The 19530-nt window shown below is 42.4% G+C and overlaps 1 protein-coding gene across 1 annotated transcript; it reads right to left on the reverse strand.

Moving 5' to 3' along the window:
* Nucleotides 1–2246: 2246 nt before the first annotated feature.
* On the reverse strand, nt 2247–19320 carry LOC145390689 (uncharacterized). Its single transcript, XM_080265480.1, has 3 exons — nt 17135–19320; nt 16786–16947; nt 2247–2499 (listed from the first exon to the last, which is right to left on the reverse strand). The coding sequence occupies exons 1-3, from the start codon at nt 19318–19320 to the stop codon at nt 2247–2249; spliced, it is 2601 nt and encodes an 866-aa protein (XP_080121606.1).
* Between the last annotated feature and the right edge of the window lie 210 nt (nt 19321–19530).

The raw sequence follows: 19530 nt of genomic DNA on the forward strand, positions 1-19530 counted from the left end.
TCTTTCCTTCTAAGAAAGATGACTCATTAGTCGCCATCAACATCAAAACAAAAGTCATCATGGTCTCCAAGAAGCAGAAGGCTGTCATTTTCACTAGTGAAACAACAACTGAACACAAATGTTGCACATCATTACGTCTTTCACCTTTGTCCTGTGTATGTCTTCACGTTTCAGCCAGCTGAGACAGTCCCTTGTGAAATGGCAATCATAAAAGATCACGACATCCCTCATCATTGCAACTTCTCATTTGCTCCAGATAAATTCATTCATCATCAACGCTTTGGACATTCACAGTTCTTCTGCTTAACTCAAAATACATCAGCTTTCGTGAGTTACCCAGACACACCTCTAGCCCATACATCTGCATCTGGTTTATGCATCTCACCAGATTACTGTCCAGTTCTAACACCTGTGACCTATACTATCCATTTTGCCCATTAAAAAACACTAGGCACATACACAAGTACTTCCAGCCGTTACCTAGGATGAACTTACATATAAGTGCACACATTAAGTTGACCTCACTCAAGTATGAATCCACGCAACTAATAAATCAAACAATACAACCCTTGGAAGAATACAGTAGGATTACGTTCAACCCATATAATGTATACAGTGCAGCTTCAGTCATCTTTGTAATTTTCTCCATCATATTTACTGTATTACTGTTGGCCATGCATAGAGTGCAAGCAAGGATTACTAACCTGGAATCAATGTTTAATAACTCTTCTGTACAAGTTAGACAAACCGAGTATATATATATATATATATATATATATATATATATATATATATATATATATAGCAAAATATGGGTTACACCTATTATAGGCACACTTTAATTATACTATTGTGTTTCATTTGTATATGAATATATATAGCAAGTCCTTCTCATATGTAATGTATAATTGACTACAGTACACTTGTTACTGTATTATTTTAATATTGCTATTATATTTATATATTATTATACATGTACAGTTTTATTGTTAAAGTTATATTACTACAATGACTACAGTTATAATCACTATATTATCACAATTGTGTTACTTTAACAGTATTATGCTTTTCACTTAATTAGCTTACAAGCTGATTGTAATGTGTATATAGTATGGATTAATATGTTATGACAATATTAATAGGAACTAATATATATCTCATAACACAATGTACAGGATGTAGTGTCTGCTGGAGACATACACAGCTTCTCACTAGGAATGTCAATCCACATAATGCATATCCACAATCTTGGTGTCCCAGACCATCAAGAATGCTTAACATATGATGTATCTCAAACAATCTCTTTGTAGTCCAGATGACCAAGAATTTCACGACGTATTCAAACACACGGGGTAACCAGCTCTAGTCGGTCAGTCCACGAGACTGGAAGTCTACCAGACACTACATCACACACACTCAACCTCTCCAAGTTGTATATAATGTCGGAGAGATTCCCTCTAGGTCAGAAGAGGTTGGAGAGAAGGCCCGATAACACGAGGGTCAGCTAGGAGGCTTTGCCGTTACTCTACTGTACGTTATCCTGTAAATCACAATTCGATATAACTGTACAATAAACTCTATAACCCAAGAATGCTCTAACTCACCACGCTGATACACAAAGGGGGAAGGTGAGAAAAAGAGAGAGAGAGACCTACTTACTAGATCTAGCCAACGACACACCATTTTAATAAACAGTGACAAGTTCGAGCCATACTACGTCTCACGACTTTTCAATGGCAGTGCTACAATCGACCTCCTTATCTCCCTACAAGTACCTACAGCTACGCTCATCGAGACTGACGGCAGCAGTGAACAACAGTAAACAACGACAAATTATGTTAATTAATATTGTGGGAGAAGGTGTACATTAACAATTAACAATGTATGTGTTTCTAACCAATTTTTATTTCCACTCGTTCAATTCGAGGTAATAAGCCGGGAACTCCACCCACTGAGAAGAAAGATGTGTTTGCACAGGGTGCACCAATTCTAGTTTTCATATTATCAAGTTTCACACCAAGATGTTCAAATATCCTAATATTTGCTTCTTTGATCTTCCCTTCCCACAGCTACAGCTTCGAGTTGAATGATCTTAGTTTCTCCATGAAATCAGTCACTGTGGTAAGCCAGTCTTCGAGGGATAAGGCTAATGAGTTTAAATGTACGAACATGTCCTTCAAGAAGGCCAGCTTCTGGAGCCACTGGTCGTCTGACAAATTGTTGGTGAACTCATGCAACTTTGTCGTTTAGTCACGTTTGAAGATTTCGGAAAGCTCCTCTTTCAGAGACTCTACTCTTGATACAATACCGGTATTCCCCCGAGACAACCAGCGAACCTCAGTGTGAAAGAACAACACTTCTTTATCTGCTCGAAACTCTTGGCACAGTAGGCGGAAGATTCGTGTATTTTGGGCACGTGACATGATGGTATTTACCATGTACACAACATCAGCTATTAATCTGAACTTTGGTGGGAGAGTTTTTGATGCCACAGTATATCTGTGACAATGAAGATGCCTTGATTCAGGATTCGCCTCATTCACCCTTCCTCGAAGCCCTGATCGTGGGCCAAAAACTGTTTGTGCACCGTTAGTTATGCACGCACATATACTATTCCAAGAAAGTCCTTCAGCCTCAAAAAGAAAAAAAGAAAAAAAAAGATACATGGAGTATGTCTTCACTCAAAAGCATTACATTACAAGAATTCCTTGAAGTTTTCACCACTGCTGTATCAAACACCAAGAGCTGAGCACAAAAAACCACGTCAGTCGACACAGCAAGCTGGATTGCAAAATTGTCTAAAGTTATCCCATTTATTTCAAAAATCACCTGCTGTTTGACAGCTTCAGACATATCTAATTTTCGTCGATAAAGATTAACATTCGAAAGAGGTGCCGATGTACCCTCTCAGTATCACATCCAATCACACGGTGGACTACATCTTTACAGCAAGGAACGGGAACTTATCTGCAATATTGTGAGTTTTTTTTTTTTTTTTAAATAAAATCTCATTGATACCATGTACGATGCATGTATTCCAGATGTCTGTTCACTGAACTGTCCCGAATGATCAAAACTTGCTTGCTTCAGTCCCTCTTCCAAATTTTTGGAGAAGACAACATTTTTACATTTCAGATTCGGATGGCAACTGTTCAAATGTTACTTGAGAAAGCTTGGTTTCGCACGATGCATTGATGAAACTGTCGCATATGACACTGTGGAATTCACTCCCGTTTTTGAAGACGGTAGTAATCTTTAGGGGAGACCGGGGCTAGTTGGCACACTTTTTACTTTTTCGGTGATGGAAGAAAAACTACGAAGAACTTAGTTTTTTTATTCCTTTCATAGAAAAATACAAACATTCCTCTTACTTTTCATTAAATAAAAGCATGGTTTTCTTTCGAAACTAAAGCAGAGCATTGTTTAGAAAAAAATAACTTAACTGTGCCAACATGCCCCATATACGGGGTAAGTTGGCACACAGTATGGGATAAATTGGCACATCACATATAAATAGCAAACTCGACCCATGTAATTGTTACTATAGACACAGAGTATTCGTAAAGCATAATTTCAAGAAGATCCAGTTCCAACGTAACAAAAATATTTTCTTAGGAAAGTAAGCAACTTTTTATTATAAATTAATAAAAACTCCTTCTCGTATATTGAGGTGAAAATAAGTATACTTCCAGATCATAATGGCATATAAGATAATTGACTTAAACTTAATTTAAATCATTATCTGAATCACAGTTATGGCATGTATTAAACAAATCTTTATCGGTGTAATCTTCGTGGGCCCACAAGTTGCACACTGTACACTGGATCCACACTTCTCGTGGCTTGCTATTGGAAAAAGTTTCCATGCACACCAAACAGAGAATGTCCTCTTTATCTGAGTTTTCCTCGTCAGCATGAACAAGTTTTGATTTCTCTGATTGCATTTTCTTCTTCGTTTCTGGAAATATGTTTCTTTTGGCTTGATATGCTTTTTGTTCTGATACTTTTTCAAGTGATTTTTCTACTGGTGTGCAGGAAGCTAAATAATAACTGTACCAAGATAAATATATCACAAAAATGATGTAAATCAAATATAATCTGGAATAGAAAGGAAATAAATAAGCCAAGATTTTTCATATATAATATGGGGCAAGTTGGCACTGTGCCAATGTGCCCCATTTTCTTTGAGCCAACTTGCCCCATCCGTACCATTATTCTTAACAAACGATTTTCGTATACATTAAGAAATCTTGTATGATCTGTTTCGAGGGTAAGCAGTCCTTATACCCGAAGTAAACCACCTCCCCATCATCCGTTACCGGATTGAGGCGTCTGGCTTTAAATATAGATAACTACTATCCATTTCATGGACCGTGTATCATGGTTTTTCTCAAATATCTTTCAAACTAATCAATTGATCGGTATGATACTTTGACACAGTGTACATGACACCTCCCGCTAATTTTTGGTAATATACGGCATTGCCAAGTGGTGTTACTGAAGGCGTTTACTCTTGACGTTTAAAGGCAATGTCGCGTGAGTCGCCAGACTAATCAACACAATCGAACGTCCGCTACCCCCCATCCCCTTCCTCTCCCTCCCTACCTCCCTCCCCCTCCCCCCTCTCCCTTCCCCCTCCTCATTTCCCCCCTCCCCCTCCTCACTTCCCCCTTCAACCCTCATTCCTGCTGGCCTTCCCGTGCCCCCCCCCCCTCTGTCCACTCTATCATGTTATAATGATTAGTATCGGGTATCATAAATACAGTATGTTGTTGTTTGTAGAGTCTGTGTTCATTTAATCATTGTTATTGTATGTCCTGAAGTTATATAAACGGGAGTTGACTAAAGAGTGTATGACCGTCACCTTATTCACCCAATATAATGTGCCTACTATCACGATCTCTTAATTCCTTTACCCCCCATATCGACGTGTTTACTACGAGCAGGTAAGATAAGGTATCCAAAATTAAATCACACAGTTTAACTTACAGACCAGTACGGTACGGTATATAAGCAACACAACAAAATAGGGCCGTAATGGATTTATGAAATTCTCTCTCTCTCTCTCTGCAGCCGACAGACAACCCCGCACCTGACACCCTCGTTGGGAAAACTTAACCATTAGCCTATTATGGTCGTTAGGTCAGACCACGCTATATCCTTTTCATTAAGAACTTTCCAGTTATCTGCTACTACTGAATAATATAATGGTAAACGGTATGTTATTGCATATTGTATGTTACATACAGGTATTGGGGGGAATGCTGAGAGAAAGAGAGTGAAACAGTGAGACAGAGGGAGGGAGGGAGGGAGAGGAAGGAGATGGGGGGTAGCGGACGTTCGTTTGTGTAGATTAGCCCTGCAGGGCTCACGCGACTTTGTCTTTAAACGTCAAGAGTAAACGCCTTCACTAACACCACTTGGCAATGCCGTATATTACCAAAAATTAGCGGGAGGTGTCATGTACACTGTGTCAAAGTATCATACCGATCAATTGATTAGTTTGAAAGATATTTGAGAAAAACCATGATGCACGGTCCATTAAATGGATAGTAGGGTAAAATATAGCCTATAGGTTATTGGACGGATAGATAGACAGATGAAGAGACAGATATAGATAGACGGATAGATAGATAGATAGATACATAGACAGATGAAGAGATAGATAGGTGAATAGACAGACAGACAGACATATGAATAGATTGATAAAGATGAATACTCGTTCTGTTCCCGAAGATGAAGTCGAGGACCTTGGGCAGCTGAGTGACAATGAGTTTTTCGTGCATCCGTCTGTGTGCATTGTACCGGCGGCAATTATGTACCGGTATTGATGACTAAGGAGGCAAACGAATCCTGTCAGGCTGACGGTGTGCCCTTGTCTTAATGATTAAGACACATGTGTTTGAGGACTGTACAGGGAAAGAAAGGTTCATTGTATTAGATCCTCGGATAATAATGTGAAAGATTAAAACATGAATATAAGTAGCGGATTGGCAGACTGATTAATATAAATCTAATCATTTAGGAAGAGGGTAGAATTCAGGGAAAATACAGTGCCAAAGATATGAAGTACAAACTCAGATAAGATATAATTGGATGGTGAGGGTGGGGTGACCCAGGCCATTCTGAGTTATGACTGGTATTAAATAAAACTCATTGACCCGAGTGCTGCGTAGGAGAGAGAGAGAGAGAGAGAGAGAGAGAGAGATACCAGTATCTACCTAGAGTAACCGGACAGCAGGTATCGATGCCAGACCTAATAATCCCTATGCATCTTCTGATCCCCCTCACACGAGAACCAGTAACTCCCCTTAACCTCTTCAACCAGACGACATATTTCATTGGATTATTCTTGCCGCTTTCAGATTATATTTTGTCAGCTTGGGGTAGACTTCTTGTTGTGAAGGGGTAAATAAGGGTATATATATAATCTCAACGGAACGAAAACTTTATCCCAAGCTAAACATTATCTTCTGAAACTATCAAGAATTTACGGTGTCGTATTGCACAAGATAATGACGAGGCAACTAGGGACTACGGTAGAGGTACCTGAACATCATCATACATATATTTATCTTGTCTTGTGTTGCATATACCAGTGTTTGAACGATGATGATGATGATGATAAAGTAACAATAACTCTTCCAAAATGACGCAGTACTTCTTAGCCTGCTGCCTGGATAATTGCCTGGATAACTCCAGCACATTACTATCAGATCCACCTTTTTCGGCTTGCCTTGTGCATCACGTACGACTATTTCATTGTCATTGTTCTTTTATACCTCTTGTCACTTGGGCAAATTCGCCAAGTCCCTATAATAACCCCGTCACTCCGATGGTGTATATTTCGAACTTTGGGAGTCAGATAAATCCTTCACTGAGTCATTCAGTACTAAGATGTGTTTTACGTTGAACATGAAAGAGCATTCAGATATTGTAACATCTTCGCCCTGTAGTTGATCTACGGAACTATTATTTGAGCTTGCTCGGTGAACTTGACTTTCCATTCACTGTTCACAAATTCTATTTCCTTTTATCTTTTCACGACCCTCAACCCTTCTACTAACTTTAGTTAAAATCAAATTAAAACTATTCACGTTAAGCTTGCCTTGAATCCTTGTCCTTCCACTGATTGTTCTTGAAATCGAACCTCCTTATCCATGGTTGATCCACAATCAATCAATCAATCAAGAAGGGGCAAACGCCGCGGGGAGCATAACCTCACTCACCATCCGACTCCACCCACGCGGGTCCCTTTGTGCAACCCTCCAGGCAGTGACTCTTCCCTCTCTAAGAATCTCCCGACAGGATTGATCGACCTGCTCCGGCCATGAGTTACGTGCCCTACCCCTTGGCCTCCTCCACACTGGGTTAACTCGTTCTGAGATAACCCTTTGAGCAGGATCAGCCTTAGGAAGGCGAGCCACGTGCCCATAGAGCTGTAGTTGGCGTTGACGCATTATGTGGGCAATAGGCCTCGATTCAGTCTCCCGGAGTAGTCACTCGTTATGCACCCGGTTGTACCAGCGATATCCCACGATCCTGCAAAGACAGTACCAAACGAGTTAATTCGCTGCTTCAGGTCACTGTTTAGTGTCCATGTCTGACAACAATAAAGTAATACAGGGAGACCAACACCTGAAGATGCGAACTTTTGTCCTTCTACACAAATAACGACAGCAACAATTAACCGAAGTGAATGAATCCATAACCCTGCAGGCCATACCAGTGCGATGAGAGATCTCACTGTCTTATCTACCGTTGTTATGGACTACACTACCAAGATAAGTGAATCTTTCCAAGACTTCTATATCCTCACCACATGCTTGGACAGATTGAAGTGCTTCATCCAACAAGCCACAAGAGAGACGGGTGTGTGAGCTGGAGGAGGCCAGCGAAACGGCGAGGGACAGGGCGACATGGAGGCGATTTGTTTGTGGGCACCCATTACGGGATAACGGCTTCTACCAATAGATAGATGGAGAGACACTTTCCTCTTTAACTTTCAGGCGCTACCCAGCGTTCCACCAATTAATACAGACTATGTTTGTGCGGGATTAACATCAAATATACCAGGTAACTTATTCTCCTAAGGAGAATGTCAGGGTCTGACCTAGGTCATTGACTGGCCTTTTGCGACAAAGAGAAAGCATGCATAACAGTGAAACTGTTTTCTTCTGAAGAGAAAAATATCATTGTGAAACTGTCAACGTTTGCTATGATTATGAAAGTTTCTCTCTCTTTCTCTCTCTGACGATACTGAGATGATGAATATATTATGGAGGTGTCAAGGGCAGAGCGTGAAGCATCCTCTCTCTGGGATCATGTGGTCTTCCTGCCGTCAAGTTGTCACTGGAATAAAACAGAAAGGAATACTGAGACAGGTGAGGCAGGACATGGTTAGCTTAGATTACGTTCGGTGAGGGAAGAGAGACTAAGGGTAGGGTAGGTTAGCTTGCGATTAGTGAGGGAAGAGAGGATAAGGGTAGGTTAGGTTAGAATACATTCGATGAAGGAAGAGAAGATAAGGGTAGGTTAAGTTAGGGTCGAATAAGATACGTAAGGTGTTAGATTACGTTATGGTTGGTCAACATGAAACCTTCAGGGTACAAAAATATTGCCAAAATCTCGGGCTTGGCCAACAGCATACAGTACTCTGGAGGGCGATTAGTATTCGGCTTGCGAATGATTTTCTTTCATTATTGTAGTGTCTCCTACTGTTTGTCTACCTTCATCTGGCCGAAATTTCCTTCCTGTTGTACTTTATTTCCTATAGCTCAGCGGCGGCGTAAGACAACAGGTCCCTACATGTTTTCCAATGCGTTTCTTCATAATTAGCATCGGATTATCCTTTTTACAACTAAACATTCAAGGGGAGACTTGACAATTTTAGGCCAAGGTAAAACAGACCGAGTGTTGTCCGATCTCCCATTCTTCATTCGCTCAATCCACGCTAGCCAATCCACGCTATACCTTTCATAAATTATGTCACGAGAAACAAAAATAATAATATCCACATTCATATTACCCAACGCGACCTGTAGGGGCCGCTGTGGCGGGGGGGACACAACCTGGCCGCACTATGGGGTGGTGCTACTACTCTGCGGCCGGGTTGTGTTAGGAAGAATACTGCCACCGTATTCCCTGCGTGTCGTAAAAGGCGACTAAAAGGGGCGGGGTGAGGGGACTAGGGACCCCCTCCTCTGTTTTTTAGTTCCTAAAAAGAGACAGGCCAGAGAAAGGGACGGGGGATGGAGTTATCCCCGTACCCTGAAGATTGGGTCTATGAATGTGCGTGGATGTAGTACAATTGAGGCTAAAAGGGAGGAGATTGGGAGAATGTTTGTGAGAAGAAAGTTGGATGTGTTAGCTTTGAGTGAAACGAAGATGAAAGGGAAGGGGGAATATATGTTTGGAAGTGTGAATGGAAGATTGTCAGGTGTTGATAGAGGAAGGGCAAGAGAAGGTGTGGCCTTGTTAGTGAGTCCGGAAGTGCAGCAGTGTGTGATTGAATGGAAGGAGGTGTCATCGAGACTGATGTGGGTGAAAGCGAAATTTGAACGTGAGTTGTGGGTGTTTGTGAGTGCATATGGGCCTGGTAGTGAAAGGGATGAACAAGAGAGGGAGTCTTTCTGGAATGATGTTGATGAGTGTCTGCAGAGTTTTGGAGCGAATGTGAATGTGGTAATGATGGGAGATCTGAATGCTAGAGTGGGAAATGTAGCAGTTGAAGGCGTAGTTGGTATGCATGGTGTGCCTGGAAGAAATGAAAATGGGGAACGAATGATAGCGATGTGTGTTGAGCGAGAGATGGTGATTGGGAATACGCTGTTTGAGAAGAAAGATATTTATAAGTATACATGGGTGAGACAGGAGGGTGGAAGGGTTGTTGATAGAGCCTTGATGGACTATGTGGTTGTGTCTAGGAATGTAATAGGAAGATTGTTGGATGTGAGAGTTCTGAGAGGGGAGGGTGGAGGTATGTCTGACCACTACCTGGTGGAGGGAAAGTTAAGAGTAGGTAAGAGATGGGTGAGAGCTAGGAGGGTTAGGTGTGGCAGGGAGGTTTTGAAAGTGAGTGAGTTGGATAAAAGAGAGAAAAAGATAGAGTATCAGGAGAAATTGAAAGATGAGTGGAACGCAGTGAAAGATCGGGAAAATGGCAGCGTGGAGGAGGAATGGCAGTTGTTTAAGAGTGCTGTGGTGGAGCATGCAGAAGAGGTGTGTGGTGTGAGACGTGTGGGTGGTGGTGTAAGAAAAGGAAGTGAATGGTGGTGCGAGGAAGTAAGTATGGCAGTGGCTGAGAAGAGACGTGCATATGAAGTGTGGCTGCAGAGGAAGGATGAGATGTCATATGAAAGGTATAAGGAAAAGAGGAATAGAGCGAGAAGGGCTGTGCGTGATGCTAAAGTGGCAGCAGATGAGAGGTGGGGTAGGCGGCTGACAGAGAATTTTCAACAGAATAAGAAAATGTTTTGGAAGGAGGTGAAAAGGGTGCGAAAGGGAGAGTCTGGGAAGGAAGAACGAGTAAAAGCAGAGGATGGAAGGATGTTAATTGAGATGGATGCAGTAAGGAAGAGATGGGCAGAGTATTTTGAAAGATTGTTAAATGTAGAGGAGGAAAACGTGGCTGAGATTGTGGCAGATAGAAGGGTGCAAGGAATAAATGTGTTGGGAGAGTTGAATGATTCTTTGATCACGAAGGAGGAAGTGGAGAAGGCAGTAAAGGAGATGAAAACAGGGAAAGCTGCAGGTATGGATGGGTGTGCTGTGGAATGCCTGAAGGGTGGTGGAGTGACTATTGTTGACTGGTTAGTAAGATTATTGAATGTGTGCTTTGAGAAAGGTATGGTGCCAATTGACTGGGCAAGTGCTTGTGTGGTCCCGTTGTATAAAGGCAAGGGTGATAAGTATGAATGTACTAGCTTTAGGGGTATAAGTCTGTTGAGTGTTGTAGGTAAAGTGTATGGTAGAGTGTTAATTATGAGAGTTAGAGAGGGTACAGAGGGAGTGATTAGTGATGAGCAGTGTGGCTTTAGGAGAGGGAGGGGATGTGTTGATCAGGTGTTTGCTGTGAGACAAGTGTGTGAAAAGTATTTAGCGAAAGGCAAGGATGTGTTTTGGGCATTTATGGATTTAGAGAAAGCGTATGATAGAATTGATAGGGAGGCTTTGTGGACTGTTTTAAGATTTTATGGACTTGATGGTAGGTTACTAAAAGGGGTGAAAAGTTTTTATGTAAATAGTAGAGCGTGTGTAAGAGTGGGAAATGCTGTGAGTGATTGGTTTCCCGTGAGAGTGGGGCTGCGACAGGGATGTGTGATGTCGCCTTGGTTGTTTAATATTTACATGGATGGTGTTGTAAGGGAGGTGAATGCAAGAGTTTTAGGTGGTCTGAGTCTGGTAAATGTTGATGGAGGAGAGTGGAATCTGAAGCAACTGCTGTTACAGATGATACTGCATTGGTGACTGATTCAGAGGAGAAATTGAGACAGTTGGTAGAGGAGTTTGGAAGGGTGTGTGAAAGGAGGAAATTGAAAGTAAATGAGAATAAGAGTAAAGTGATGAAGTGTACGAGGTTGATAGATGTTAGGGGGATGAATATAGTTTTGAATGGTGAGTTGCTTGAGGAGGTAGATTGTTTTAAATATCTAGGGTCACATGTTGCTGTGGATGGAAGAATAGATGCAGAAGTGAAGTTTAGAATTAATGAAGTAGGAAAGGTGCTGGGAGGAATGAAAAAAGTGTTTAAATGTCGTTCGCTTAGAATGGATGTAAAGAGAAGGCTGTATGAGGGTGTTGTGGTACCGACTGCGTTATATGGGGCTGAAACATGGAATATGGGTGTAGCAGAGAGGAAAAGTTTGAATGTAATGGAGATGAGATGTCTGAGGAGTATGTGTGGAGTGACGCGTATGGATCGAGTGCGAAATGATGAAGTGCGAAGGAGAACTGGAGTTGTTCGGGAGATGGCTGGTAGAGTTGAGCAGAGGGTGTTGCAATGGTTTGGGCATATGGAGAGAATGGATAATGAGCGATTGGTGAAAAAGATAACTAGATCTGATGTGAGAGGTGTAAGACTGAGAGGAAGACCACGAATAGGATGGATGGACAGTGTGAAGAGAGCGCTGGATGCGAGAGGGATGTCTGTTGAGCAAGGAAGAGTGGCTGTGAGTGACAGAAAAAAATGGAGAGAAATTGTGAATGAATAAGTGATGACGCAGCCCTGAGGGGATATTCTCCCGCATTTGGTCTGATCAGCTAGTCAGGTCAGGTGCGGGTAAGGGGATGGGTCTGTTATGATGTGGCAGGGGTAAACCAGTTCTGCTGTCGGGCCCTGCTGTGGATGTCACTGCTTGCATTGCGCAGTTGACCCTTGTGCGGTGTGATGCGGTGAAGATCTGTCCGTTCTCCCCTTTGGGGCTAAGATGCGAATGAATGTGTTTGAATGGATGAGTAAATGGAGAGTGAGTCGTCCTGTCTCGGCTACCTCCCTTTCCTTGGGGGAAGCAGCCTAGGTATATAGATAGATAGATATTTATGAACGTTTATCCCCTGCAGCCTGAGGACACATTTATTACCTCCACCAACGAAGCTGGAGGAGGTTATGTATGCACCCCTGTTTGTCTGTTGGTTCACAAGATATACAAAAAAATGTTATTGATGGATTTAAATGAAAATATGTGGGTCGTGGGCCAAGGAAGAGTTGATTAAATCTTGGTGGTGACCTGAGTTGTCTGTTACAGGCGCTGGCGGAGGTATGTGCTCTCTGAGTGTGCTTAACTTGGTACAACTGCTTTCACGCGACGCTATCAGCTTAGGAGGGTTATCTCGTCATAAAAAGAGGAATTAAAATTTTATCCTACCCATCTGCATCCAACGCTCTCTTCACACTGTCCATCCATCCTATTCGTGGTCTTCCTCTCAGCCTTACACCTCTCACATCAGATCTAGTTATCTTTTTCACCAATCGCTCATTATCCATTCTCTCCATATGCCCAAACCATCGCAACACCCTCTGCTCAACTCTACCAGCCATCTCCTGAACAACTCCAGTTCTCCTTCGCACTTCATCATTTCGCACTCGATCCATATGCGTCACTCCACACATACTCCTCAGACCCCTCATCTCCATTACATTCAAACTTTTCCTCTCTGCTACACCCATATTCCATGTTTCAGCTCCTTATAACGCAGTTGGTACCACAACACCCTCATACAGCCTTCTCTTTACATCCATTCTAAGCGAATGACATTTAAACACTTTTTTCATTCCTCCCAGCAGCTTTCCTACTTCATTTATTCTAAACTTCACTTCTGCATCTATTCTTCCATCCACAGCAACATGTGACCCTAGATATTTAAAACAATCTACTTCCTCAAGCAACTCACCATTCAAAACTATATTCATCACGCTACCATCTATCAACCTCATACACTTCATCACTTTACTCTTATTCTCATTTACTTTCAATTTCCTACTTTCACACACCCTTCCAAACTCCTTTACCAACTGTCTCAATCTCTCCTCTGAATCAGTCACCAGTGCAGTATCATCTGCAAACAGCAGCTGCTTCGTATTCCACTCTCCATCATCAACATTCACCAGACTCAGACCTCCACCTAAAACTCTTGCATTCACCTCCCTTACAACACCATCCATGTAAATATTAAACAACCAAGGCGACATCACACATCCCTGTCGCAGCCCCACTCTCACGGGAAACCAATCACTCACAGCATTTCCCACTTTTACACTCGCTCTACTATTTACATAAAAACTTTTCACCCCTTTTAGTAACCTACCATCAAGTCCATACAACCTTAAAACAGTCCACAAAGCCTCCCTATCAATTCTATCATACGCTTTCTCTAAATCCATAAATGTCCAAAACACATCCTTGCCTTTCGCTAAATACTTTTCACACACTGGTCTCACAGCAAACACCTGATCCACGCATCCCCTCCCTCTCCTAAAGCCACACTGCTCATCACCAATCACTCCCTCTGTACCCTCTCTAACTCTCATAATTAACACTCTACCATACACCTTACCTACAACACTCAACAGACTTATACCCCTAGAGCTAGTACATTCATACACCCTTGCCTTTATACAAAGGGACCAGACAAGCAGATGCCCAGTCAATTGGCACCATACCTTTCTCAAAGCACACATTCAACAATCTTACTAACCAGTCAACAATAGTCACTCCACCACCCTTCAGGCATTCAACAGCACACCCATCCATACCCGCAGCTTTCCCTGTTTTCATCTCCTTTTCTGCCTTCTCCACTTCCTCCTTCGTGATCAAAGAATCATTTAACACTCCCAACACATTTATTCCTTGCACCCTTGCATTCGCCACAATCTCAGCCACCCTTTCCTCCTCCACATTTAACAATCTTTCAAAATACTCTGCCCATCTCTTCCTTACTGCATCCATTTCAATTAATATCCTTCCATCCTCTGATTTTACTCGTTCTTCCTTCCCAGACTCTCCCTTTCGCACCCTTTTCACCTCCTTCCAAAACATTTTGTTATTCTGTTGAAAATTCTCTTGTCAGCCGCCTACCCCACCTCTCATCTGCTGCCACTTTAGCATCACGCACAGCCCTTCTCGCTCTATTCCTCTTTTCCTTATACCTTTCATATGACATCTCATCCTTCCTCTGCAGCCACACTTCATATGCACGTCTCTTCTCAGCCACAGCCTTACTTACTTCCTTGCACCACCATTCACTTCCTTTTCTTACACCACCACCCACACGTCTCACACCACACACCTCTTCTGCATGCCCCACCACAGCACTGTTAAACAACTGCCATTCCTCCTCCACGCTGCCATTTTCCCGATCTTTCACTGCGTTCCACTCATCTTTCAATTTCTCCCGATACTCTATCTTTTTCTCTCTTTTATCCAACTCACTTTCAAAACCTCCCTGCCACACCTAACCCTCCTAGCTCTCACCCATCTCTTACCTACTCTTAACTTTCCCTCCACCAGGTAGTGGTCAGACATACCTCCACCCTCCCCTCTCAGAACTCTCACATCCAACAGTCTTCCTATTACATTCCTAGACACAGCCACCTAGTCCATCAAAGCTCTATCAACAACCCTTCCCCCCTCCTGTCTCACCCATGTATACTTATAAATATCTTTCTTCTCAAACAGCGTATTCCCAATCACCATCTCTCGCTCACGACACATCGCTATCATTTGTTCCCCATTTTCATTTCTTCCAGGCACACCATGCATACCAACTACGCCTTCAACTGCTACATTTCCCACTCTAGCATTCAGATCTCCCATCATTACCACATTCACATTCTGCAGACACTCATCAACATCATTCCAGAAAGACTCCCTTTCTTCTTCATCCCATTCACTACCAGGCCCATATGCACTCACAAACACCCACAACTCACGTTCAAATTTCGCTTTCACCCACATCAGTCTCGATGACACCTCCTTCCATTCAATCACACATTGCTGTACTTCCGGACTCACTAACAAGGCCACACCTTCTCTTGCCCTTCCTCTATCAACACCTGACAATCTTCCATTCTGTCATAAAACTCTTAACCGAGCATTAATATGCTCCCCAGAAATATTATCAATAGAGTTTTATAAGGTTCTTTGAATCATTGCACACTAAATCCTTACTGACCAGGCAAACACAGGTATCATCAAACAAAGTCAAGTTTTCATATCTATATATTCAAAACAAATATTCACAATATTTACAAACCAATAAATTACTTGTCTTTAATGTCGGGTAACGTCAAACAAGCACTTCACCTCTGCCATTGTTAAAGGTACCTCAGACAATTAATAACCTCAAAGTTCGTTATTCTTATTACAAGTCAGTATACTTAAGCAGAAACAGCGTCTTAAATGCAGATTACAAGAATATCAAATAAATTTGTATATTAACGTTAAGTTAAAGTTAATAATGAAGGAATGATTGAGTCGGGAGTCACTGGAGCACGGCCCAGGCTCGGACCACCACACACCTTCCCGCCACCGACCGTAACCTTTCTGTTCCTCACTGACCGCAGCCATAAACTTACTAAATAAATTGAAATCATCACTGATTCACAGCACTGCAACAATTTCTCAAATAAATTCAATTGCACTCGATTCCAAAGTAGAATCACACGGAACGGTATACAGCTGCACTAGACACTCGTGGCGGTGGTGGTTAGTCCGAGCAAGGCCAGGGCTGCCAGGTGACTGCCGACTCTAAGCTTGTGAAATCCCTCCTCACCTCCTATTGGGAAAATGAACTTAACTTTAACACCGACTCGAGAACTAATGAAACATTGATGCATGAAAATGAATCTACATATCCAACAGTCACACGCTGGCTGTGACAAACCTCCCCCGTTAAGTAAGAAAATATATTTTCTTATCAATTTATAGTCATGATATATCTGTAATTACAGGTGTTGTACCAATTAATATTAACCCATACAAATTACTATTCTCCTTAAAGTAAATTATTTCAACATGAATGAATATCACCCGGAAAATTAATATGCAAAGTATATACCAACACCATTATTCTCTTAATCTACTAAGGTAGTCAGCTCCTACATTATCAAATCCTTTAATAAATCTTATGTTCATGACATATGGTTGCAATATCAGAGCCCATCTCATTAGTCTGCCATTTAAAGTCTTAGAAGTCTGTAAGTAGGAAAGGGGCTTGTGATCAGTCTCAAGAATGAATTGCCTACCATAAAGATATATTGAAAACTTCTGAACACCCCAGACTAACGCTAAACATTCCCTTTCTATGACGGCATAATTCCTCTCACGTGGCTGCAGCTTGCGACTGGCATACGCGACTGGCCACATCCGTCCATCCCGCTCCTGCAGTAGTATGGCTCCAAGACCACTGCCTGAGGCGTCGGTGCGTAACACAAACTCCTGCTGTAGGCTGGGGAGAACAAGAACAGGTTCTGTAGAAATATGTTTTTTTTAAGCGCCTGAAAGCATAGTCATGTTCTTCTCTCCACTCGAGCTTATTCGGTTGAGTATTCTTGGTTAGTTCAGTCAAAGGAGATGCTATGGTTGCGTAGTGTGGGATGAATTTTCTGTAGTAGCCACTTAACCCCAAAAATGACCTCAGTCCTTTCTTAGTGGTGGGTACAGGCGTGTTGACTATCTTCTCCACCTTATCAGCCATTGGCCACATGGTCTCTCCACTAGTTGTGTGTCCCAGATAATCTAATTTGTGCATACCAAGGTGGCACTTAGTAGGTCTTGCCGTTAACCCTGCCTTTTGAAGTCTGTCCAGTACATTCCCAAGTATCTGCAGATGTTCAGTCCAGGTCTTAGACACAATTAGAATGTCATCCAAAAAGTGATGAACCCCAGAAACACCCTCAAATACTGAACGCATTAACTTGTTAAAAGTTGCTGGGGCATTAACTAATCCAAAGGCTAATACAGTGAACTGAAACAGACCCTTATCTGTGGGGAAGGCGGTATACTGTTTACTTCCCTCCTCTAAGGGTACCTGCCAATAACCACGACTGAGATCGATCTTGCTGGAAAAGTTATTACCACCAATACTTGCAAATATCTGATCTGGGTCAGTCATTGGTTCACTGTCAAACACAGTAAGGTTATTTAATTTCCTGAAGTCAAGGCAAATTCTGTTAGAGTTATCAGGTTTCTTAACAACAACCATGGGAGTGGAGTATGGGGAGTTAGATGGTTCAATTATCTTCATCTTTAACATATCTATTTCTTGTTTGACTTGAGCTCTTAATGCATAAGGTATCTTATAGGGTTTTGAACGGACTACTACTTCATTAGTCAAGTTGATCTGATGCTCAGTGACTGACGTTCGGCCAGGTATATCAGACATTACGTCATCATATTTAAGTAATAAGTCATTTACTTCCTGCTGTTGATTTGAAGTCAGGTCCTGGCTGATGTGCACGTTCTTCCAAGTTTCCTTCCTATCCAGGCTCGGTAGTATCAGCTTGTGTAGGTCGGCATCCTCCTCACATTCCACTACAGCTGCAGAACACACCGCTGCACTGACCTTGGAATCATCAGGCCTAGAGACATACCTCTTCAACATGTTAGCATGAAATGTCTTTCTCTTGCCATTTATGGTAATTATGTAATCCATTCCACCCTTCAGTGCCACAACTTTGTAAGGTCCTCTCCACTGCAATAAGAGTTTGTTGTGGGCAGTTGGCAATAAGAGCAATACCGGATCTCCTACCTTAAATTTCTTATCTTTAGCTTTCTTGTCATAGTAGTACTTATATCTGGCTTGTGACTTCCTTAAGTTCTCATGAGCAAGCTGGCAAGTCTCTTCTAACTTCTCCCTCAATTCAAAAACATATTGATATGTGGTGCGAACTTCTCCCTCCTTTTCTCTATCCCACAGTTCCCTCAGAATACTGGTTGGTCCCCTGACTGTCCTTCCATATAACAGTTCAAAGGGTGAGAAACCAAGGGTTACCTGGGGCGCCTCACGGTACGCGAATAACACTGCCGGCAGGTACCTGTCCCAGGATGAGGGCTGTTCGGCACACATCTTCTTGAGCATACTCTTCACGGTCACGTTGAATTTTTCCACCAGGCCGTTTCCCATTGTGTGGTATGGTGTCGTAGGAAGGTGCTTGATCGACAGTAGACGTCGAACCTCATCCATCATTCCTGAGGTGAGCTGCGACCCTCTATCTGAAACCAGTTCTTCAGGCACTCCCACTCTGGAAAACATGGTCATTAGGGCCTCTGCTACTTGTTCAGTATCGATGTTGGGTAATGCTGTGGCTTCAGGATAACGGGTAGCATAGTCTACCAGTGTTAAAATATATTTGTTCCCGTTCTTACTCCTAGGCTGTATGGGTCCTATAATATCTACGGCCACACGCTTGAACGGTATATCAATAATGGGCACTTCTCCTAATGGTACTTTCCGAACCTTACCCTTAGGTATAGTCTTTTGGCATATATCACATGACTGACAGTGTCGACGAACATCTTCTCCCATTCCTGGCCAGGTAAAATCTTGCTGAAGTCTTCCTAAAGTCTTACTAGCCCCAAGATGTCCTCCAAACATGCATTCGTGTCCTACTTTCATTACTGCACTTCTTACTTTAGCGGGCAAGACTAGTTGTTTGAATTCTCGTTCATCACCATAATATATCTTACATAATAGTCCATTTTCCATAATTACCTTTGCCTTACCCTTCTTGTCTAACCACTTTCCGTCCTGGGCCTTCTCAAACCATCGCTTCAGGGTGACGTCCTCTTCCTGTGCCTTCTTCATGTCGGCTGGAGTCATCCGTAGCTGGTCTGTTAGGTCAAAACTTCGTAGTGTCTGTCGTGGTCGGGGGGGTGTGCTTCGCTGCTGCCCTGGTCACCACAGCACTGACAACCTTTTCCTTAAAAGGATCATTATCAACGAGCGGTGTAGCATCTGCAATGTTGCCAATTATGAGGTCATATATAGGAGTCTCCATGCACACAGCGACAGCTCTACCAGAATAGTAAG

The sequence above is a fragment of the Coenobita brevimanus genome, chromosome 15 (genome assembly GCF_032717465.1).
Source record: "Coenobita brevimanus isolate Jiangsu-jjx chromosome 15, ASM3271746v2, whole genome shotgun sequence".
Lineage (NCBI taxonomy): Eukaryota > Metazoa > Arthropoda > Malacostraca > Decapoda > Coenobitidae > Coenobita > Coenobita brevimanus.